Here is a 25,156-nt window from a genome sequence, read left to right as displayed (position 1 = left end):
ATTATTTTAATATACTTACTTTGCAAGGAAGAGCTCTTGCTTGCTTTTATATGTCTGTTCACCTTGGAACTTAAGGGTGAAAATATAGTTTTTAAAAGTAATGCTGTATATTTCTAGTTGTTCCAGTTTTTATTTTGTTCTCTAAGATGTCTTAACATACAATGTGAAAAGTCATTTGAAATGTTAATTAGTATTAACATGCTAATAACTATTGTGCTTAGTTTTCTATTCACTTAGTTTACTTTTTATTGATAGGTAGTATAGATCAGTCAGTGTTAAAGGAATTACCTCCAGAACTGCTAGCAGAAATTGAATCCACCATGCCTCTTTGTGAACGAGTGAAAATGAACAAACGTAAGCGTAGTACAGTAAATGAAAAACCAAAATATGCTGAAATCAGTTCTGATGAAGACAATGACAGTGAAGAAGCTTTTGAAAGTAAGTGGAGTGGTGATCTGTTGCTTTAATAATGGTACATTTTGTTTGATGATGTGTTTGTAGTGACTTCCCTATGAGTCTTGCAATGCAACAATCAGTGGATGCAGCTGAAATAAGAATAGACTGCAGCAATACCGACAGGTCAGAGTAAAAGGAAGACGAAAACCAGACAGGAGCACACAATTCCAGCATTTAATTTTTTGTAGAATGCAATTTTAATTATACCTAGAATAGATCAATTAAAATGGGACAGCACATTTTGATTCTATTGGTCTAAATCAGTGGTTCTCAACCTGTGGGTCCCCAGATGTTTTGGCCTTCAACTCTCAGAAATCCCAACAGCTGGAAATCCCAACAGCTAGGCAAAAACGCCTGGGGGAACCCAAGGTTGAGAATCGCTGTTCTAAATCAAGATGAGGTTCCTCAGACCCTCTGGATGATACTGTACTGAAGTTCCCAAACAAGCTAGCTAGCTAAAGTGGTGAGGAATTGTAGGGGTTTCAATCCCTCAGTATCTATTGGGCTGATTCCCACACCTGGCCTAAATCCAGGTGACCAATCAGTGGACTGTAAAATAGTGTTGATGTACAGTGTTCCCTCACCACGGTTCACTTTCCGCGGATTCGCTGTTTCGCGGTTTTTCCATAAACTCTAAAAGAATATTTTAAATCATAAAAAATTACAATTTACAGCCTAAGGAAGGGAGGAAGGAGAAGCCAGAGAGAGCAAAGGAGCCCAAGCGGCAACTGGAGGAGAAGGAGGTGATTTATCAACACACGATTGGTTGATAAAGACTTAAAATAGTGTATAACTACTAAAAGAATGTATAAATATTAAAATAAATATAGTGCCCCTTCTTCGCAGATTTTCACTTATTGTGGGTGGTCCTGGAACCTAACCCCCGTGATACATGAGGGAACACTGTACCAAGCTCACCAGATCTATTTTAGTTGAGGTCAAACAATTGAATTTAGCCCTAGACTAAGTTATCTATCGGAGCCTCCGGTGGCTCAGTGTGTTAAAGCGCTGAGCTGCTGAACCTGCAGACTGAAAGGTCCCAGGTTCAAACCTAGGGAGTGAAGTGAGCACCCGCTATTAGCTCCAGCTTCTGCCAACCTAGCAATTCGAAAACATGCAAATGTGAGTAAATCAATAGGTACTGTTCCGGCGGGAAGGTAACGGTGTTCCATGTAGTCATGCCGGCCCCATGACCTTGGAGGTGTCTATGGACAACGCCAACTCTTCGGCTTAGAAATGGAGATGAGCACCAACCCCCAGAGTCAGACACGACTGGACTTAACGTCAGGGGAAGCCTTTACCTTTTACCTTAAGTTATCTATCACAGGTTCAGGGCATTAGCACACAATATAGAGACAGATCAAATTAGGAAATACATGAGTTCTTTTTTAAAAAAAAAATGGGCAAAAAATTGTGGGGTTTGCAGGGGGAAAATATTACTACATTATTGATTTCCCAGATTGAATGCTTTGTTATAATGTATAATGGCTCAAAGTAAATGATTTATTATAATGCCCTTCCCCAACCCCATTACAAAAAGGAAATAAAATATGGATGAACATTATCTATCCTAGCAAGATCAAAGGAGAAGAGGGTCTTTTCAAAGTTTAAATGAAGGGGGTGTGATTAAAATTTTGGATAAAAAAGAAAGCCAGGAATATGTTTACACATATCTAAATTCTAACTAGTATTATTTATATAATAAAATATTTACATCCTTCCCCAGCTCTAAACAAGGGTAACAATTTAAAAATGATAAAAAAAAACAATTTTAAAGCTTACAAATAATATGAAATGTACACTGTATAAACCACCTTGGCAATGACTAGCTTTCTTTCTACAATGTGCTCATATCCACAGATTCTGTATCTATGGATTCAACCATGCATGGCTTGAAAAAATATTTTTAAATCCCAAAAGCAGACCTTGATTTTGCCATTTTACATAAGGGACACCATTTTACTGTGACACTGTATAATGGGATTTGAACCTCCATGGATTTTTGTATCCATGAGGGGTCCTGAAACCAAATCCCAGCTGATACAGTGCATTTCCCCCTATGCATTTCCAGATTTACTTTGTACTGAAGAGATAATAAATGCCTTATAAAAGGACAAAATGCGTAGATTCTATTTAAATGTCTCATTGTTTAAATATATTTAAAATAAAAATAGGTGAAAAGTAAAGGAAAACATTGATGAGGTTAATACTTTGTCTTAAAATGGAAAAAAAGTATTTTAGTTAGAAAAGATATTTTTCAATTATTGAACTTCAGGAATGTCGGGAAATGATAAAATGTAAAAGAAGCTACATTATCTTACACAAAATGTATTATAAGCTAAAAGCTATATAAGAAGCAGCTTGGTGTATTGGTTTCATTATTGATTTAGAATTCTGGGAGATCAAAAATTGAATCCCCACTGGGACATGGAAATCCACAGGGTGACATCATCACTCTCTCACCTGTGCAGGAATTGCAAGACTGTAATATATTTTGGATTAGGATTGCCAGAAGCCAAAAATGTCTTGAAGGCATATGGCAACAAGTGGTTAAATCATCTGTAAAGACTTTTTGATATTTTACCCTGGATATAAACCTTTTATTTAAGAAAAATGAGAAAGCAAAAGAAGAAAGACATAGAGTTTTATTGACAATAGAGACTAAGGATGAATCTACACAGATCAGTGAAGTTTGACACCGTTTTAACTGCCATTGCTCTGTGGTATGGAATCATGGAAGTTTTAACTTTATAAGGTCTTTAACCTCCTCTGCCAAAGAGTGCTGGTGTCGAACAGTATTAATTCTAAGGTGTACGTACTCTAAGAAGCTGTGATACCTGCCAAGAAGAGTAAATTAAATGTGGTTTGCTCAGAATATATCAAAAACAGAAAAGTTAAGAGGCTCCAACCTTGAGAGGCTGAATAATGAGAGTTGAAAGTATAAATTAAATACAAAATAACAATGAAAAACGGTAAGATTTTAAGCCACTACAAAAGCAGTAAGAAAGCATAATGTTTGTTTGAGAGGTCATTAAGGCATGTTTTTAAAAGGGTGCATATAGAAAAGATCTGCAAACACATCTAAGAAATTTGCATTAAAAAGAACCCAATTGTGGGAATATCTGCAGCAGAAAGAACAAATGAAGATCAGGCTGCAAGACATTTTCTCCCTCCAGTCATGAAACAAACTTTTTGGATGCTGTCCCAAAAGTTTGTGAAAGTGGTGGATTTGTCAATTTATTTGTTACTGAGCTGTGTTATGCAAAACACACAAGCGCACACACATGCATATATAAATCAATGATTAGAGACAGAACTTAATCAAAAGAGTGAAAACACTACTTTGTATTAAAAAAGTAAAACTAGTATCAAAATTGAAGAGTTCTAAGAGAGTGCTTATGTTTAATTTCCCTTAGATGAAGAAATGTGGAATTCCTTTGAAACTGAGTTCAGCTTTTATAACAGTGCTTTCATTTCTAGCTTCGCGGAAAAGACATAAAAAAGACAGAAATGATGATAAAGCTTGGGAATATGAAGAGCATGACAGACGAACTTCTGCAGATCATAGAAGGAGCAGCCATTATCACGAAGGAAGGAGGAGTTCTGGTAGCAGTCGATATCGAAACCGAAGTCCAGAAGATTCAGATCTAGATGATTATTCTCCTCCTCCTCCTAGCCTCAGTGAGGGTAATTATCAGTACTTTATGCAACATAGTTCTCTGTAACACTTCTTTTAAAGAAAATACGTGCTAACTTTGGAATTGTGTTCTGTGAGAGGCTGGTTTGTCCGCCTTCCTACTTTTCTTTTGCCAGAAGGTGATGACATCTTTCTTTGAGCAAGCTTTAATGTATAAGCAAGGGTGGTTTTTTATTGATTTACATATTTTTAAACATTTGTATGGTTTTTATTTATTTTAAAATGTATTATGGTGTAAGTTTATTTGTTTTTACATTGTATGGCAAACATTTTTAATGTACTGTTTTTGGAAGCTTCTTTGGAAAAAGATGACATATAAACTAAACTAAAATAAAATAAATACTTAAATGTACTCTTTAACATATGGGTTGTAACCAGAATTTGATCCATGGATCATGAGGTTGTAAAATAATATTAGCTCACCAACACTTGTCCATGGCAATTGTTTTATCTCAGTAAAAATGCTACATCGAAGGCTGAGTGACCTTGCTGAAAGGAGTAAACTGTGGTATGAGATAATAAATGTTTCATTAAATTTAGGTAAAGTTTTGCTTCGTTTTCTATCTAGTTACATGCACCTGAATTTGCATTCAATGCATGACAATTTTTATATGTATCTTACGCACATGATTAGTTTGAGACAGGGAAAAATCCATGATTACAATGAATTGCCAGAAAAAATGTTGGAAATGTTTCATTTTATACATTTTATATTTTAAGTGGCTAGAAAAATGAAGAAGAAAGAAAAACAAAAGAAGAGAAAAGCTTATGAACCAAAACTAACACCTGAAGGTAACATTTAAAATAATAAAGTTTTTGTAATTCATTGTTAATTTCCCTTAGTAGTCTATGTCTTCTATATAACGTGCTTTCTGTTTTTATTAGAAATGATGGATTCCTCTACATTCAAGAGGTTCAGTGCTTCGGTAGAAAATATTTTGGATAATTTGGAAGACATGGATTTTACTGGTTTTGGTAAATATTTAATTGACTTTGTATTTCCTTAACTTCTGTGCTGCTGAGATTCATTAAGCCATTATCCTCCATTGTAGATTACTTCTTTTGATTTGTCATCTTTGGTGGAATCACCTTCCCTGCCCCCTACTGATAGTTACCTACAGTTCCTAGAAAGAACCACCACAGAGATAACTTTTAGATGGGCATGTTGATCTTTTATTAGTCAATTTTCTATTGGTGAAGGAAGGTGCAACTTTTGTTTCCAATTCATGCCATGCACCTACAATAGAGTCTCATTTATCCAACATAAATGGACCGGCAGAACGTTGGATAAGTGAAAATGTTGGATAATAAGGAGGGATGAAGAAAAAGACTGTTAAATGTCAAATTACATTATGATTTTACAAATTAAGCACCAAAACATCATGTTTTACAACAAATGGACAGAAAAAGCAGTTCAATACATGATAACATTATGTATGTTACACCCCAAGGCAGCGAGAGCACTGAAAACCAACAGAGGCCAATAACAATATAATATCTTTATTAAAGCAAATAAAGTTCTAAAAGGAAATAAGCAGCAAAGTTGAATAAGCAATTGACCTTTCAGGAAAGATCAAAATTAGTCCAATAAGTGAAAGTCTTATGTCCGATATTAAAGTCCAAAATCCAGAAACCGAAACACAATCAAACTCGGCTTGAGTATTGAGTGGGGAAAAGGAGCAAAGTGGCAAAGAAGAGTTCTCTAGCGTAGATGTCCAAAAGCAAGATTTCAAGGCAAGGCATGAACTGGATGTGCAGGAGCTGAAACGCAGTCCAAACTTGGGCAAGGAGGTAGACCGGCGCCTGGTCTACCCAAGAGTAAGCGCACCTTCAGGCCGCTTGGATTTCAAGAGCTAGAGACGATGATGCTTCTCAGTAAGAAGTAAAGTTGACACCTCAAAGGAAAGTTCCCAGCGCAATACTTTTATTGCAGTTCATAAGCTCCCCCAAACCAGGTGCCTGACTCCCCAATTCTTCCCAAGAGAACTAAGCTTAGCCATAGTCACCACACTCTGCTAATCTGGCGCTTCTCCTCAAGCTTTGTCTCTGCGATCTCTGTTTTCAAAAAGGCCCTGCGATCAAACGCTAACCCGTCCGGAGAATCTGGGAGAGCCAGCACTGTTTCAAGGGCATCCTTAATTGGTGCTGGCTCAGCAATGTCAATAGAAGGCATCTGAAAAGGAGTTGAATCTTGCTGACTTGGAAGAAAACCAAAGTCTTCTTCGTCCTGGTCAGCAATAGTCACAGGGTCAGGGGCCAAAGGTGCCTGAGGTATCACACTGTAGTAATTACTGTATTTACGAATTTATGACCAAAACTTCACAATGTATTGAAAAAATGGACTACAAAAACATTGACTACTAAAAGGCAAACTGTGTTGGATAATACAGAACGTTGGATAAGCTAAGGTTGGATAAGCAAGACTACTGTATTCAATAAATCTGATATAATTAAATTTGGGTAAATGTGCATTTCGCATTCACATTCATCGTGAATGAACAACTGTGCTCATGAACACTGCTCAATCATTACTTCTTTACTCTTTTGTTAGCAAGAGCAGCAAAATTCGGATCCCATGAATGAAACTACTCATGTTAAATTGTTACCAAAAGAAAAGAGAGTTTCATGCTCAAAAGCATTTAAAATGTGCTATGTAAGACAATCACAGGTATTTCTGCAGTTGCTTCCCTATCCAATATTTCCCATTTATGACTATTAGATATGCCCTCTCTGATTTATATAAATTATTTGAATAAATGTTTTGAAGTATATTAAAGGATAGAATCCTGTTGGAGAGAATTCTTGAGGCTATTTATGATCTATGAATGTTCTAGATGGCATCCAGTTAATTGTTTCACAGTATATCAAATGGATTTTCAGTGTGACTAATGTGATTAAATAATTAGTGGATTATAGCTAATATTAAGACACAGATTTTATTTTTGACATCTAAAAGTATTGGTGCCTGTTTTGTTTTGCTGCTGCATTAAAAAGAAAAACATATGTTTACTCCTTTCCCCCTTTTCTTTTAGGAGATGATGATGAAATGCCTCAAGAGTTATTACTAGGAAAACATCAACTTAGTGAATTGGGTAGTGAGTCAGCTAAAATTAAAGCCATGGGCATCATGGACAGGGTAAAGTATTTTTTTCTTTTAAACAAAAATATAATACTGTTTTCTTTAAAGAGGAATTAGCCTACAAATCAAATAAGATATGGAAAGTTGTTTTAAATTTTGAGGATATTGGGGAAGACAATAAATCATATGTGTATTCTAAATTAAGACAGAGATGTATCTATGAGTTGTTTTGGTTCTCATGTAGTACAGAATTAAGTTTATCTGGTCACTTGGTGGCAGACTTTAAATACAGACACTCCCCAAATTACGAACATGATCGGTTCTGTAGATTTGTTCTTAAGTTGAATTTATGTGTAAGTCAAAACAGGTACATTTTTAAGTGTAACTCCAGCCAGCCACACACACACACACATACACATATAAGCTTTAGATAACATAGGGAAGGGTTAACACCCCTGTGGTGTCTGTTTTGCTGTCCAATGATTGGATTTTGAAAAATTGACTTGTTGTGGAAACAAAGATTGGTGAGAAAGCTTCTGTGGAGACACCTTTCCCCTATGATAACTCTTTCAGAGGTGAATTTCCCTTCCTAGGGGTAGATTTTTCTCACTCACTTCCTGCAATGCTAAATATCTTGGTGTCACCTTAGATCGAACACTAACATATAGGAAACATTGCATGAACACCAAGCACAAAGTAGCTGCACGCAACAACATCCTGTGGAAACTCACTGGCAGCGCATGGGGTGCAGATCCACAATTAATAAGAACATCAGCCCTGGCCTTGTCTTTCTCAACTGCTGAATACCCCTGTCCTGTCAGGCACAAGTCTGCCCATGCGAAGCAGGTGGACATAGCACTGAACGAAACATGCAGAATAATCACAGGATGCCTTAAACCTACACCTGTTGATAAACTCTATAAGCTAGCTGGCATTGCCCCCCCCCCCCCCCCGATGTGCGACAGGAAGTTGCTGCTAACGGTGAGAGAAATAAGGTCGAACATTGTGAAAGCCACCCACTGCATGACTACCAGCCTCCTCCCAGTAGACTCAAGTCAAGGAGGAGCTTCATGAGAACCACCACTCCTCTTGATGTTCCCCAGCAACAGCAAGGGTGTCCCTCTGGGCAGCTAAACCAAGCAATCCCAACTGGATGGCCCCCCATGAGGGTCTGCCTCCAGGGGCAAACCAAGAATGGGAAACTTGGAAGTCCCTAAATAGACTCAGAAGCAGAGTGGGCAGATCAAAAGACAACCTGGCAAGATGGCACTACCTGGAGGAATCCTCCACCTTGTGTGACGGTGGAACAGAACAAACAACTCCTCATATGTATGCTTGCCCACAAGTTGTTTAAAGCTACGGACAATGTGATTGCTATTGCCCACTTTTAGTCTAAAACTATTTAGCTGTTTGTGATTCCTTTATTTTATAGCTTTTAAACTTATTTATTAGCAATGCTTTTGACACAAAATAAATAACTCACTTCCTGATGTCTCACCTGCGATCTTAATTATGAGTTGCTGTAAGTCAGATGTTTGTAACTCAGGGACTGCCTGTACTGTAATACTGAACAAAACTAGAAAATGCTTTGTTTTTGTTTGAAGCTATTTCTTCCCAGATTTTTTCACAATGTAAGGATGAATTATGTTTGTTTTTTATATCAAGATCTGTCTAAAGGTCTGGGTTAGAAAGGATAATGTATGTATGGAAGATAATTAATTTGATAAATTGTTCTCTGTTTAGCTTTCAACCGAAAAAACTGTGAAAGTTCTAAACATCTTGGAGAAGAACATTCAGGATGGTGCAAAGCTTTCAACTCTGCTTAACCATGTAAGACCCTAACATTTATTCTATTTATACATGTGTTACATTTTCAAACAGACCTATTTGTAGACTTCCAATTTTGCTTATTTTGTTTCAGATGTGAAATTCATGTTGTCATGTGTTGGAATCCCCTTTTTTGAAATCACATAACTATTTGCATTCATTTTAGTGTATAGTGATTATGGGCTTTTATTTTATTATTATTATTTTATAATAAAAGTATAATACAAGGGCATTGTTGCTGTTGCTGTTATGTGCCTTCAAGTAATTTCAGATTTAATGGTGACCCCAAGATGAATCTATCACAGGCTTTCTTGGCAGGATTTGTTCAGAGGGAGTTTCCATTTGCGCCTCTCTTGAGTCTGAGAGAATGTGACTTGTGAGTTTCTATGGCTGAGTGGGGATTTGAAGCCTGGTCTTCAGAATCATAGTCCAGTGCTCAAATCACCACAGCGTGAGGTTTCTATATAGTAATGTTTAGAAGGAAATGTTTTATTCTTTGTTGATGGGTAATCTCTTTATTTTTGATTTCTTCTTCCTCTTCTTTAAACATTACACATTGGTGCCATCATGTGGCTATTCATAGAAATTGATTACTCCCAACAGCAAAAAAAATTACTGAAATATGCCTCTTTGTTAATACAAAGTACACTGAATGTCTCCCTATTCTCATTTCCAGTATACTTTCAGTTAAGATGTAACAGTCCTGACTATTCACAGTCATGAATAATAGTAAATGTATCTTACAGTAGTTTCATTATTCATTATATATATTCTTTAATTCCTAATGTCCATGCAAAAGAGGGTTCTACTCAGAATACACTTGTGAGAAAGAAGTTGTAAGGGAATGTGCTGTTACTCATTTTGTTGTGGACAGTCAATTTATACTTAAGATTTAATTCAGGGTTTTTTAAGACAGCAAGTGTTAATGTGTTTGTATTTTATTAATGGCATTGTGTTAGTAAATTACTACTAACAAGAATTTTAAAGTAAATTTTAACTAAAGAATATACTTTTCATCTTTTACTTTCACTACACCAGGCATGGGCAAACTTCGGCCCTCCGGATGTTTTGGACTTCAACTCAACAATTCCTAACAGCTGGTAAGCTGGCTGGGATTTCTGGGAGTTGAAGTCCAAAACACCTGGAAGGTCAAAGTTTGCCCATGCCTGCTACTATTTAGTTCCTTTGTAAACTGTTGTTGGGTTTTTTAAAGCCTCACCTTTGGACTTCATGCAAAAAAAAAAAAAGCTAGTCTAAGAAAGGCCACACTGGATTGGACCAAAACATACTCCATTCCATGTAAAAGCCAATCAATTACAGGAAGGCTACAAGGAGGATAGGAATGTAACACCACCCTTCTGTTTTTGCTCCCCCACAAGTGATGTGGAATACGTAGTATGCAAACTTTGACAATGAAAGAAGTATAGGTAGTAGTCCATCCCGCCTCCTTTTAAAGCCACTCAAGTTGTCATTCATGAATATATGATAGTAAAGTTTATTATGCACTGCATAAAGAAACATACTCTTTTACCTGTGCTTTTAAAATCACCTCAGTTTTTCTTTAAACCACTTTAGGTGAATATTCCCATCTCCCACTTTTGTGTTGCTTTCCCAAGTCCAGTATCCCATTGTATACCTTCTTTTTCTATAATTTCTACTGTCTGTATCCTCTCGGCACCATATCTGTTTTTCCCCATTACACATAGTTCTTTCTGTGCTCCTCATATTAGCACATACTTCTCGGTCTTCTCAATTTCCTCTTTTTTTTTCTTTGCATTTCATCTTTTTTTTTCACTTTTCATTTCTTTAGTCCTTGCTGAGGAGCACAGTGCACAGAACTTTAACTCTTCTAGCAATTCACACATTGATAAAGTTGCATGTATCTTTTAAGATTCACACCAATGCTTAGTGCTTGCCTCAAAAGATTACCATGCCCACATTACTAAATTATACTCATTCTTATTTGTAAACATAAAGTTCAGCAGTGGAATACAGCAATTCTAGTTGGATATGTTTGTACTAGATTGAAGTTGATCCACTGCTGCCCTCTAGTGCCTATTTTTTTAAAAATTTTAAAACATAACCTCTGTCCAGCAGTTCAGGATGAATGGCTAAATACATTCACATATTTTGTATGAAACACCTGCTCTTGGACCTGCAACTAAAATATGACAATTAGTTGTACATTCTCAATAGCAATGAAATACAAAAATAAAAGGTTTCCTTACTCGGATTATTGATCTGTCTATCTTAGTACTGTCTACATTGAATGTCAGCATTCTCTTACATTTTTAGACAGGAATATTTCTAATGCTATCTGAAGACGTCAGGAATTCAACATGACACTTTTAATGCTGACCTTTTAATGCTAAACTATGACTTACCCTGTATCAAAGACAGCTTTGTGCATTATTCCCTGTTTAATCTGAAATTAGCAGGAAGCAGTTCACTATATGTTTATGTCTTCCAACACCTCCATGGGGGATTTTTTCATTTGGGGGGGGGGGGGGGCGGGGGTCACAAGTTGACAAAGTTTAAGAAGCCCTGCTGTATAGGATGTCTTTAAAATGCTAATATCTGACTCTTATCCCAAAGATGTTCCATGGGAAACGTAGTCCACAAAAGTAGACTTTGGAATAGTTTGTTGACTTTCCACTGTGGGAGTCACTCCTGTTACTAATTTGTTAAAAGCTATATACACTTCCTTTGGACATTCACATTGATTGTTTGGATCTGAAGTTCGTTCTTCGTGGCTTTTTGCCCATTTACCTCTTCCCCTTTCTTCATTTCTCTTGGGTTTCTTACTAGGCAGCAGAAAATGGAAAAGAACATCTTTTTCAGAAGGGCAGTTCTAAAAGACTTCACTTCCATGAATAAGGAACGCCTCTGTATTTTCAGTGCACTCTGATACAAGGACATTTTGGGATGTCTTGGCTAATTTAAATATCTCTCCAGTTTGCTAGACAACATTCACATTTTTGGTAGAGCAGAAACTGACCTTTTAATTCATGCTGTTGATAAAAGTATAGGAACATAACTGATGGGAAAAATTGGTTGGTATAATTTAGGAAAGAGTTTCCTAAGATAGGAATGAAGTAGACAGTGGAGTAGTTCCTTACTTACATGTGACTATTGAGGGTTTTTTTTAAAGGAAATTGAAAAATATATTTTATTAAATGAATATAATTCATCATATTTTTGCATTGACTATTTCTTTATCATTTTTGAAAAATATTTTTAAAAGTTAGCATTTTGAATTTTTCTACAGAATGACACAGAAGATGAAGAACGATTATGGAGAGACTTGATAATGGAGAGAGTCACAAAATCAGCAGATGCCTGTCTTACAGCTATCAATATTATGACATCACCCAACATGCCCAAAGCTGTATATATTGAAGATGTAATAGAAAGAGTTATTCAATATACTAAATTTCACTTGCAGAACACTCTTTATCCTCAGTATGATCCTGTTTACAGATTGGATCCTCATGGTGGTCAGTATGAAAACTAACAGATGTATTAATGTTGAATGAAATGCAGACAGATTCCAAGTGTTTAATTTAAAGTCTATTAATTATCCCTAATCTCTTTTTGAAACAACCATTTTAAATGTGTCTGTGAGTGCTGGTCTCCACCCATACAATTAATCTTCCAGCATTTTGAAGTTGTTTTAATTTGTTTGAACTGTTTAATATGCTTTTATCTTGTTTAAATGCCTTAGTGATTTTAATTTGAAGATATTTTATTCTTTTCCCACATCAAAATTTCATCATAAAAGGGTGTGTTAAAAATATTTACATGCATTCACACATACCTTAGCTCCTTGAGTCATACTGCCTTGGTTCTTGCTATAGGGGCATATGGAAAAACTAATTTAAATGTAAAGTAGGAACTACATTTTATTTAATGCAGAGTGTCAGCAGAACCAGTATTGATCTTATAAAATTCAGAGACAATAAAGACATTGGTAGTATGAAGCAACTCATAAAAGGTTATCTATATAGCCCTTTAAAGTAGAATAGTCTTTGTTACATGTTTAAAAGCAAGCAACATCGGGTTGCTGAGTGCTCTTTTCAGTCTTATATATTCCCGAGTTAGGTATGTAGCTGCAGTTATTCATTAGTGTTATTTGTACTGTTAGTTGCTTGTATATTGTTACATGTATTATAACTTAATTGTATTCTAATAAAATATTTATGAATAAATAAATAGGTCACAAGATTCCTTTACTTGATTTTGAATGCCAGTCAGAGAAAGCTGATTGGGAAAATGCAGGGAACTGGTGAGAAGCGGGAGGGGGAGTGTGTGTTTGTGGCAAATCTTCCAGAGCTTAGTATTTTACTTCTTAATTATTATTTTCACAATTTTCTTCTTGAATAAGTTTTGCTAGTTCCATACTTTCTCATCTTTCTCTATCATCGGTTCAGTCCTTTGCTTCAGGAGGTCCCTTTGGCCTATTGTAGGCAAAGCTGCTTCAGGACATAGTGCAGACCTGGTCTGTGACTCTGGTAGTAAGGTGCGAAGATGTGATGTCCTAGAAATAATTAGTTTCACTCAAGCTAATATATACACATGCATCAGTCTAGAAATTTCAGTCAAAAAAGTGACCCAAAGAAAACCTGGGTCAACTTATCCACCAATCATTGTAAGTACTGTACCTTCTCTAAGTAGAGTAGTGAAAGGCCATAGCTTAATCCATCTTTGGAGAACTTAAAAGAAGAATTGACCCTCTCTGCTTCCTGATGTGGCACCACTATTGCCATTTCTGAATGCCTATGTGGGAAAATTGCAGTGGCAGTGGTCAGGGTCAGCCTCCCCAGGTAGTACTGGTGCTTTGCACTCCCTGTGGAATGGGCCTTGGCTATCCATAGATCATATCAGAAATCTGTAATTTTGACCCCAAACATGCCCTTGACTATACATGAAGTCAACTTTTACATGAATGTATAATAATATAGTAGTTGTATAAAAACTTTGGAGTGCTCTCTCAGAAGTTCTCTTTCCAGGTTGTAATATTATATATATTATAATAGTTTGTAATATTATTTAAAGCTGCAAATAATATAAATTGGTTTTACATTTTTCCCTAGGTGGTTTGTTAAGCTCAAAAGCAAAGCGTGCCAAGTGTTCGACACACAAACAGAGAGTAATAGTGATGTTATACAACAAAGTTTGTGATATTGTTAGCAGCTTGGCTGAATTACTGGAGATACAGCTTCTCACTGACACTACTATTCTTCAGGTAAGCTTGATTCTTTTCATTCCATCTTTTTATGTGAGTCTAAATAATTTCTAGTAAATCAGCGCTTTTCAAACATTGCATGTTGGTGACACACTTTTTAAACATGGTGCTTTTTGTGACAGTAATTCCAATTTTACTAACAAAGTGGAGATTAAACCAAACCCTTATAAGAAATACGGACACATACATACATTATAGTAATGAAATGTTTGAGGACACAACATATCTCATGAAAACCTTTCAGTTATATATTTAAAAATCTATAATTTGTAAGTTTTTTTCGTTTCTTGTTACATTTGTGCGACCTACCCGCACACTACAAGCAACACATTATCGTGTTGCAGCAATGCACACTTTGGAAAACTTTAACTTTAATATGCTAGAGATTTAAATCTAAATAAAATATTTGAGCCTTAGTTATCAGAAGTGAGGATAATATATGCACTTTTGAGCATCGGCAACTGTAAATCTATCCACTCATTCAGCATTCTTAGTGTGTTTTTGACATGACTTATCTCTGAGCATCTCATTTCACCTCCTACACTTCATGCATGCTTTCAGTTTTAAAAATTGCTCACTGTAGTTGAAGGATATTTCCTCATTAACACAGTTATTTGAACTAATCTAGAACCAATAGAAATATTACACTATGTAACAAAATTTGAAAAAAATGTTCCTAGTTTGAAAGTTTAATTTCCTGTTTAATTGTGTGGTGCTTACTTTGAAATTAGTTGTTACACTCCAGAAACTTTGTTTTTGTAGCTGCCACAAACTATGTTGAATTAGCTGAGACTCGATGAGATATCCATTGAAAAACTATAGCAAAATGTGCTGCCGATGTCCCACAAAAACAAAGTTTTTGCAATTTAATAAATATTTTCCATGTTTTTATGATAGAACCATCTAGGAAATGACATTTATAACCCAGAAACAAAAATTGTGTTACATAGTGTTATAAAACAAGGTGATGAGTATGTTTCTCTGTCTTAGATCAGAAACGCAACATATTTTTAAATGTGCTTGTAACATACTGATACCTAGTATGAGAACGAGATATGCAATTAGAAAAGGCGGTTGCAGTACTCTAAAACTATGAACTTTCTCCTTTTATCCCTTATATTCCTCTATTTCCCAAAATCTATCCAAAAGAGACCTCCTGTCCTCCATAGCATAATTGTTGTTGTTGATGTCAAGAAAGGGGTTGCAGAGGAAGAGAATTACCCCTGCCCCAGTTTCAGTGATGGATGAAATAAGTCTCATGAGAAGAAAAAGTGCATTGGATTTTAATCCAGAGAGTTAGAATAAATGTTATTTCAGTTTGTTAAACATTATGGCAATTTACATTCTTTTTATATTTTTATAGGTTTCTTCAATGGGAATAACTCCTTTTTTTGTAGAAAATGTCAGTGAACTTCAGTTGTGTGCCATCAAACTAGTCACTGCAGTAAGTATATTTCTAAAATCAGTATTTCATTTTAAAAATAGCAATGCATGAATGTACAGTGTTCATTGATTATTACTGACTTAGGTGATCCCTTGTAGCTCGAGCATGATGGTCCTCCAAGCGTAGTGTCTTGGCAGTGGATGCGTAGATGGCTGTGGAGACCTATTCTTGACCCACATGTTCTTCCGCAGTGAAGACATCAGCTTCCAGATGGAAGGTGGTCCCGGTCAGGCACCCTTCTCCCTTTAGCCCTTGATTAGTGCCTCTACAAATTCTGCAACACTGCTGGTAACAGCTGACCTCCAGTTAGTGGGCTCAAGAGCCAGGGCTTCCCAGTTCTTGGTGTCTATCCCACAGTTTTTAAGGTTGTCTTTGAGCCCATCTTTAAATATCTTTTCCTGTTCACCAACATTACGTTTCCCATTCTTAAGTTGAGAGTATTGTAACTGCTTTGGGAGATGGTGATCAGGCTTTCGGACAACATGGACAGTCCAGAGGAGTTGATGACGTAGGAGCATGGCTTCAATGCTGGTGGTCTTTGCTTCTTCCAGCATGCTGACATTTGTCCGCCTGTCTTCCCAAGAGATTTGCAGGATTTTTTGGAGGCAGCGCTGATGGAATCTTTCCATGAGATGAGTGTGACATCTGTAGACAGTCCATGTTTTTCAGGCGTATAACAGGATTGGGAGGATAATAGCTTTATAAACAAGCACCTTGTTATCCCTACGGATGTCCCAATCCTCAAACTCTCTGCTTCATTCAGAGAAATGTTGCACTCACAGAGCTCAGCCGGTGTTGTATTTCAGTGTCAATGTTGACTTTTGTGGAGAGGTGGCTGCCAAGGTAGCGGAAATTGTCAACATTTTTTAATGTTACACCATTAAGCTGTATTCCTGGCATTGCAAAGGGAATGGTTGATGACTGCTGGAAGAGCACTTTGGTTTTCTCGATGTTCAATGAGAGGCCGAGCTTCCTGTATTCTTCTGCAAAGGTGTTTAGAGTGGCTTGTAGGTCTTCTTTTAAGTGTGCTCAGACTATGTTATCATCAGCATATTAGAGTTCTATAACAGATGTGGTTGTGACCTTGGTTTTGGCTTTCAGTCTGCTGAGATTAAATAGCTTGCCATCTGTCCGATAGATGATTTCCACTCTGGTGGGAAGCTTCCCATCAACAAGACAAAGTATCATAGTGATGAAGATGGAAAATAAGGTTGGGGCAATAAGACATCCCTGTTTGACACGTAATTCCACCTTAAATGGGTCACTTTGGGAACCATTGCTGTCCAAGACTGTTGCCATTATGTCATCATGGAGGAGCTGCAGGATGTTCACAGATTTGTCAGGGTAGTATGGAGGATGGTCCAGGATCTCTGAAGGACGGTCCAGAGAGCACTGCGATTCACTGTGTTAAATGCATTTGCAAGGTCGATGAATGCTATGTACAGAGGTTGATTTTTCCCCCCTGCATTTTTCTTGGAGCTGTCATGCAGTGAAGATCATGTCCACTGTTCCTCTGGAGGGGCAGAAGCCATTCTGGGATTCTGGGAGGGTGTCTTCTGAGACAGGTAGAAGGCGGTTTGCAAGGATTCTTGCCAGGATTTTTCCAGCGGAGGTCAGAAGGTAGATTATAGGATCAGTCTCTTCTCCATTTACTATACATTTTAATTTTGAAACACCTTTAGCATTTGTAGTAGAGAAGTTATGGTTATTTTAAAAAGATTTGAAAGCCAGAATCCTATCATGTATTTATAGTTATGGAAGCCAGACCCTTGGAGGACACAAGTTCCCATCTTTGCAGACATGGGAGACTTTCATGCAGCTTTAGTATCTATTCCCAAAGGCTAGGAATTTGTTGGTGTATAATTTCTGGTGGCACTGAGGACTAGAGGAGGGAGGGAGAAACAACTGGCTTATTGTGGGGACTGTATGGGAAGAGAAATGCCATATTACATCCATTCTAAGATGCATTTTCTCCCATATAAACATCTCAAAAAATTGTGTGTGTCTTAGAATCACCATTGTTGTTTTTTAAAAAAAGAACATATGCAGGAGTGGCAGCAGCTGAGGAAGTGGGAGGTACTGCAAGTGGGGAGCAAAAAATAGCTGTCAAGAATGGAAATGGTGTCAAAGAGACAAGGAATATTTAAAACAGCTTGGAGTCAGGGCCCTTTTGCAGGGCTAAAAAAGACAAATCAGTTAGCTGTGGGGCAACGGCATCAGGTGCAGGTTTGCGGAGGCTCTCCAGGGCCAATCTCACACACATTGGCTGGGCAGTGAAACAAATAAGGTACCATGGGGTGAGAACAGGCATGCAGGAGGGAACCAGAATAATAATGGCTTCCTACAACCTCTTGCTCACTCAGTAGCACATCTAGCCAGATTTCTCTTGAAATTCTAACAGATATTCTAAGAAATGTTTTTTCTTAGAATCAAAGCTGGGAATTAGTGTGTGTCTTAGAGTCAGTGAAATACTGTAACCTCTTTTTGATCTGTCAAGCCTTCTTTTATCAGTGTTAGAACCTAGTTGGATCCTGGTTCTGGCAATTCATTTATGAATGAGAATGTGTATTTTAGTAATGATTTTCATTTAATTAGAAAATACCATAGGTATTTCATAATTTCAAGGTTTTTTAAAAAAATTGAGTAATTATTTTTCTTATTTATTTATTTTGTATCAAAAAGCACTGCATAAATTAGTATAAAACTGATAAAAATAGAAGGAGCACAAGTGGCTAAATATCTTTTGACCAAAAATGGGCAACAGTGATCGCATTGTCTGTAGCCTCAAACAATTCTTCCTCTGTACACTGTGGACAAGCATACAGATGCGGAGTTGTCTGCTCTGCTCCACAGTTGCACAAGGTGGAAGATTCTTTTAGGAAGTGCCATTTTGCCAGGTTGTCTTTTGACCTGCCCACTCCACTTCTGAGTCTGTTCAGGGACTTCCAGGTTGCCCATTCTTGGTTTGCCCCTGGATGCAGACCTTCATGGGGGGCCAATCCAACTGGGATTTCCTGGCTTAGTTGCCCAGAAGGATGCCCTCGCTGTTGCTGGGGGAAGGTCAAGAGGAGTGGTGGTCCACATGAAGCTTTTCCTTGATTGGAATCTACTGGGAGGAGGCTGTTAGCCATGCAGTGGATGGCTTTCACAGTGTTCAACCTTATTTTTCTTACAGTTAGCAGCAACTTCCCACCACACATCAGGGAGGGCAATGCCAGCTAGCTTATAGAGTTTATCAACAGGTGTAGGTTTGAGACATCCTATGGTTATTCCGAATGTTTTATTCAATGCTCTGTTCACCTGCTTCGCATGGGCAGACTTGTGCCAAACAGGGCAAGCATATACTCAGCAGTTCTTATTAATTTTGGGTCTGCACCCCATGCGCTGCCAGTAAGTTTCTGCAGGATGTTATTGCGTGCATCTACTTTGTGTTTGGTGTTCATGCAGTGTTTCCTATATGTTAAGTGTTCAATCCCAGGTGACACCAAGGTATTTAGGATGGAAACAGTGTTCAAGCTCTTGGTCTTCCCAGGTAGTTTTCAATTTCCTATTGGCTTCATGGTTCTGTAGATGGAAAGCACACACTTGTGTCTTGGTAGAGTAAGGCTTCAGGTGGTTATCTTTGTAGTAGCTGGAGAGATATTTCAAGGTATTAGTAGGTTGGATTTCGACTGTTTCAAAGTCTTTTGCTTGTGTTGTTAGGCTAAGGTCATCAGCATATAAAAAGCTCTTTGTAAGTGGTGGTTGTGGCTGATCGTTAGTAAAAATGTTAAACAAGGTTGGTGCAATAACACTGCCTTGGGGTAAACCATTATTTTGCCTCCTCCATGTACTTTTCCTGCCTTGAAACTCCACATAGAAGCTGCAGTTTTCTAGGAGGGCCTGGACAGTTTTTGTAAAATCATAGTCCCGGGTGATATGATATACTTTATGAAGCATTTTCTTATGTTCCACCGTGTCATAGGACCGTAAGGTCCACAAAAACTGTTCCCATAATGCAACCTTCCTCATATCCTTTCTTGATGTACTCAGTCAGATTAAGAATTTGGACTGTACAGTTTTTCCCTGGTCTGAAACCTGCTTGTTGTGGAATAAGCTGAGATTCAATAACAGGTTCTAATTGATTTAATAGCATCCTCTCATATACTTTATATAGATGGCATAGGAGAGAGATTGGTTGGTATTTCTTGGCATTGGAGGCATCTTTACCAAGTTTCAAAATGGCAATGATCTTTGTTTTCCTCCATAGTCTGGGATTCTGCTTGTATGACAAGCATTTATTGTAAAATTTCAAAAGTCAGTTTTCAGCTTTGGGGCCCAAGTGTTTGGTTTGCTCCATTGTCAGGTCATCTAGGCCAGGTGCTTTACCAGTTTTGCATTGCTTAATAGCTTCTCTTGAGTTCTTTCAGATTTAGGGGAGATGACAACTGGTGGGTTTCACGTTCTGGCACCCTGTTGATTTTCACCTTTACTGTGCTGCAGTTGATTTTCCCATTCTGAATTAGCTGGTGTGCTACCTGGTCTAGAGTTATGTTTGCATGTCCGCAGTTGACCAGAGGGTCACTATCCAGGCGTCTCAGCAATTGCCAGGCTCTTCAGCTATTCTTGGACATATAAAGATTCGCAAGCAGCTCTATCCAGGGTCTTTCTTAGCATTAGCTATGGATGTAGATAATTTTTGTACTGCTGCTATAGTCTCATTGCTATATGGATTCTCTTGAAATAGTCTGAGATATTCCTGTAGCTGGTATAGCGATTCTTCACTTAGTCCTGGTAGGTAGTTTTTGCGACAGCCTCTAGGGATTGAGAGCCTCGAGGGTCTTTTCACAGCTTCTACAAACAGGTCATAGCCTTCTATAGATGGTTCTATATCAGAAATATCTGCTTCCAAGTTCTCTGTAAACTTTGTTCAGTTAGCTTTATTGAAATTATATCTTCTGCAGAAAGGGACACTTTTTGGTCTTACAACTGCATATGCTTGGCAGCATATTGGTCTGTGTTGATTATTAGGTATCGGGTTTAATACCCTTTTAATGTATTGGTGGACTATGCTTTCATTTACAAAAATCAGATCAGGGTTATAACCACGTCTCCATTGGCCACTATAAAATGATGGTGGTAATTTACTGTCATAGAGGAGGCTCATTTTACTATTGTCGTCCCACATTAGAACTGCTTTGCCATTTCTATCATCTTCGTTATAGCCCTAGACACAGCTATGGCTATTGAAATCTCTCACAATAAAATGGCATGTGGTTCGTAGAGTGATGATACACTGCAGCTATGGAGTTCCACAGGATATCACTTCTGTGAGAGAGATTGCAGAGTTTGCTACACCAACTCGTACACAAATGGCAGTACCATATTGTCTGTGAGGTTGTTCCACGCCAATTGCATTCTGAGGATTTTTTGTCTTCTCATTGTGATCTTTCTGTGTGTTTCCAGCATACATATGATGTCACACGAAATGTCTTCAGACATTTTGGCCACTAGCTCTTCCTTAACAAGTGACAAACCTTCTATATTAATAGACATAATCGTTAGCAATGGTCTTGATAAAGACCTTTGGTGTTCATCTATTTGTGGAGGAAAAAAACACAATTTAAAATGTTTAAAAGCGATGCTTTTGGGTTTGGAAAGATTAGCCGTTTACAAGAAACGTTGCCCAAGGGATGCCCAACTGTATTATCTATTGGTTTCCTCCTTAGTTTTGAATTGAACATAAAGCAAGTAATAAATTGTTATTGACAAGAAATTAAAGGAAATAAATCTGTTAAAATGTTCATTACATTTGCAATAATATAATGTTGCTACCTGAGTCATATTTCTAAGCCAACAAGCATAGGTTGGAAAATGACAGCATTGTATTTTAAATATACATCATGTGTTTCTTTGGAAAATCTCTGAGACATATAAGCAATCACAAAAAGTTTATTATCTTTTAAACAGGTGTTCTCAAGATATGAAAAGCATAGGCAATTGATTCTAGAAGAAATCTTCACATCACTTGCAAGATTACCAACCAGCAAAAGAAGTTTGAGGAACTTCAGGTAACATATGGTTCTGCATACTATTTTTGATGGTGGCGTTTGTTGGATGTTTGGATTTCTTTATACTAAATCTATACTTCTGTAAATGTGCCTTCAAGTCATTTGTCAGTTTATGGTGACCTCATGAATATTGTAAGGTTTTCTTTGGCAAGGAATACTCAGAGGTAGTTTTTGCATTTCTTTCCTCTGAAATAAAGTCTACAACACTTGCTGTTTGTTAATGGTCTTTTAGCCAAATATTTACCAGGGCTAACCCTGCTTAGATTCCACTAAAACAGTGGTTCTCAATCTGTGAGTCCCCAGATGTTTTGACCTTCAACTCCCAGAAATCCTAACAGCTGGTAAACTGGCTAGGATTTTTGGGAGTTGTAGGCCAAAACATCTGGGGGACACAAGTTAAGAACCACTGCACTAAGAGATGGGATCTGTTTTAAGTGTGACTATGTTATCCCTGTATTGCTTTCAGATGGATGCATTAGTTTGAAATACATATAAAATGCATTTTAGATAAAGTTGCAGTGATAGGGATTTTGTGTGTGATGCTGTGGCTATTAAGAACAAGTACAACAAAAAATGCTCCCTGTTCAAGCACCAGATGGGAAAACACCTTGCTATACTATACAGCGAAGCTGGGCAGATCTGAAAACTCACTAGTTGGTGATGAGTCAGTCGTTGTCTTTTACCTAAAATAACCTAACAGTGTTTCTTGAGAAGCTAAATTAGAGGATGTAATGTATGCTGTGTTTTAGAAGGAAGAGTAAGATGAAAATAATGTTGTTGTTCAAAAGGAATAGGTGAGAAATGTTCTAAATATGTAGCTTAAGTGTTCAGATTATGTTGGATTTAGTATAAAGTGATTATGTTGAGTTGTCTTATTCCATAAATGTCTTAGTTTTTCTTGAAATTGAATTCTTCGGTTTGAATGCAGTGATAGCTCCCTTCTTTTGGCTTTCAGATATAAAAAGTACTCTAATCACAGGCCAGCAATGAAAATATTTTAGCTGTTTTTGGTGTATTTTGAGATATTGAATTTGAAAAACACAATTAAAATGCCATATGCACATAGTTTTTTCTCACAAATTTAATGTATTTATCTGTATTGTTACTCAATTTTGATTACCAGTAAGTGCAAACACAATTTTCTTTAGTGCTTTTGAATGAATTGTTATGTTTCATATCAACAAAATTGAAGTGTTTTGAAAGTCTGATAGAAAACTTTAACTCCTTTCTTATTGTTGACTCTCAAAGAAATCTTACTCGGTTACATACAGTTATCTGGCATCCATGGGGTAAATGCCAGATAAATATAGTTTCTGGTTACTTGAGAGTTACTATTAAAAATAGGCCTAACTAATACTATACTTCATACTATGCCATATCATAAACTCTGTATTAATTTGATACTAATATAGAAATACAACAATTAAAAGCAAATAAAGACACAACTTCATATAGCATAGTTTTCTAAAAAAAAAAAAAGGTTTTTAAATTTTACGTATTATAAAACAGATTTTTTTACGTATTATTTCTTTGATTTTTCCCCCAGGGTTGTTTAGTTCTTGTTAACTGAGAGACTACTGTATTTCAAAATAATGTTAAAGCAAGTTCCAAATTTCCAAAAGACCAGCATATATTTTTAAAGTTTTCATCACTCTCAATTTTGAATGCCCAAGAATTGAAGACACATAAACATTTCTCCTTGCATTCCTGTGGTATTTGTCTTGATTTTTTTTAAAATTGAAAATGACTTGATGTCTTTCAACAGATTGAACAGTAGTGATACTGATGGGGAGCCTATGTATATTCAGATGGTGACTGCATTGGTACTACAGCTGATTCAATGTGTTGTGCATCTACCATCAGGAGAGAAGGACTCTAATAATGAAGATGAGTCAAATAAAAAGGTAAAGTATGCTTTGCGTGAGTCGAGATGAATATGCAAGCAATCTCAGTTTGCAAAGCCTCTAATATAAAAGCACCATTTTACAGGGATTTTTATTGGAACCAGGCATTTGGGAAGTAGTGCAATACCGAATTTGACATAAATGTAGCTGCATAAATGATGACCATGGGTCTAGGCACTATGTTTTAACTGTTTTAATTGTATTTATATGCTTCATCTGTTTTTATTGCTTAATGTGTTGTGTGTGTTGATTTGTATTTGAAATGTAGCATTGAATTTTGCCAAACTGTAAGCCACTCTGAGTCCCCTTCAGGGTGAGATAGAGCGGGATAGAAATAGAGCAATTGTCCACATAGCTCCCTCCTTCCACTTGTCATCTTTTTAGCTGAATTTTTTTTAGCAATATTATTTTCACGGTGGAGGAGGCCTGGAGAAATACAGACTTAGTGTGTGTTGCAGCAGTCTATCTGCAATAGGCAACTCAGTTCAGAACCTTGAGCTAGAATATTGCATGAGTCCGCTCTACCTGATCCTACTGTAGCTATACGTACCTGCCTACAACAGGCAAGGTAAATTTTACTTACTTCCAGAATCCCTTACTGAGCATGTGTGAACAGAAAAAAGAAATAAAAGGGGAGAGTAGGTGAGCCTGCCTTAGCATCAGCGTGTAACGAAATCATAGCTCTAGACATCTGGTCATCATAAGAAAAGTTAAGACTGGTAAAAGAAAAAGTCATGCCTGGTTGCATTTTATTTATTTATTTATTTATTTAATTAATTAATTTATATACCGCTCTTCTCCCCCAGGGGAACCCAGAGCGGTCTTACATAATGGCAAGATTAATGCCACATATAATACAAAATATAGTAAAACAAACGATCGTAAAAACACACTTAAAAACCAATATCATATCCCATTTAAAACAGTAAAACACTGTGTGACCATTACAACAGGGCCAGTAGCATTGGGCCAAAAGTCAGAGCCAGTCTGTATACAATTTCACATTAATCCAACGAATACATCAGATTATATCAACCGTATCTTAGGATGGGCCAAAAAGAAAGAAGATTTCAGGTGGTCTGATTACTACAAGATCTACTTGACCTTGTTATTTTATTTCACATTTGGGTTTTAGTTTTGAATAAAAACCTTGTTGAAACATGTTGAACTACTCTTCTTTTTTGTGGTGTGGGAATCTGTCATATTATTTCCATGTTATTTTTGCCTCTGATGCCAGTTTTAAATTAAAGAAGTGATACCCAGGAACACATGCAACTCATTAGGATATATTCATGTAATCCCTCCTTTTATAAGGTTATGAAATGCTGGATTTATAAAAGGAGAGTGTAGAATTTGACAAATAAGTAAAATAGAAGAAGATAATTGTTGGTGATTAGAGAGGAAGGGCACTGAAGAGAAAGCCTTGAGAGTGCAGAGTGTGAAAGAAACAGAAG

The 25,156-nt window shown here is 36.9% G+C and overlaps 1 protein-coding gene across 5 annotated transcripts in view; it reads left to right on the top strand.

Annotated features, from left to right (window-relative positions):
- Nucleotides 1–25,156, top strand: part of nipbl (NIPBL cohesin loading factor) — a 205,200-nt gene that overhangs the window by 147,699 nt on the left and 32,345 nt on the right. For all 5 annotated transcript variants that reach the window (XM_062972485.1, XM_062972486.1, XM_008116105.3 and 2 more), the window contains 11 exons: nucleotides 256–438; nucleotides 3,937–4,143; nucleotides 4,874–4,945; nucleotides 5,039–5,128; nucleotides 7,186–7,289; nucleotides 8,976–9,062; nucleotides 12,328–12,556; nucleotides 14,153–14,304; nucleotides 15,668–15,748; nucleotides 21,698–21,798; nucleotides 23,564–23,702. In XM_062972485.1, the coding sequence (XP_062828555.1) occupies nucleotides 256–438; nucleotides 3,937–4,143; nucleotides 4,874–4,945; nucleotides 5,039–5,128; nucleotides 7,186–7,289; nucleotides 8,976–9,062; nucleotides 12,328–12,556; nucleotides 14,153–14,304; nucleotides 15,668–15,748; nucleotides 21,698–21,798; nucleotides 23,564–23,702 (1,445 nt within the window). The remainder of the gene's footprint in view (nucleotides 1–255; nucleotides 439–3,936; nucleotides 4,144–4,873; nucleotides 4,946–5,038; nucleotides 5,129–7,185; nucleotides 7,290–8,975; nucleotides 9,063–12,327; nucleotides 12,557–14,152; nucleotides 14,305–15,667; nucleotides 15,749–21,697; nucleotides 21,799–23,563; nucleotides 23,703–25,156) is intronic.

The sequence above is a fragment of the Anolis carolinensis genome, chromosome 2, assembly GCF_035594765.1.
Source record: "Anolis carolinensis isolate JA03-04 chromosome 2, rAnoCar3.1.pri, whole genome shotgun sequence".
NCBI lineage: Eukaryota > Metazoa > Chordata > Lepidosauria > Squamata > Dactyloidae > Anolis > Anolis carolinensis.
The sequence above is the reverse complement of the archived record's forward strand: the minus strand, read 5'-3'. Positions and strand labels throughout refer to the sequence as shown.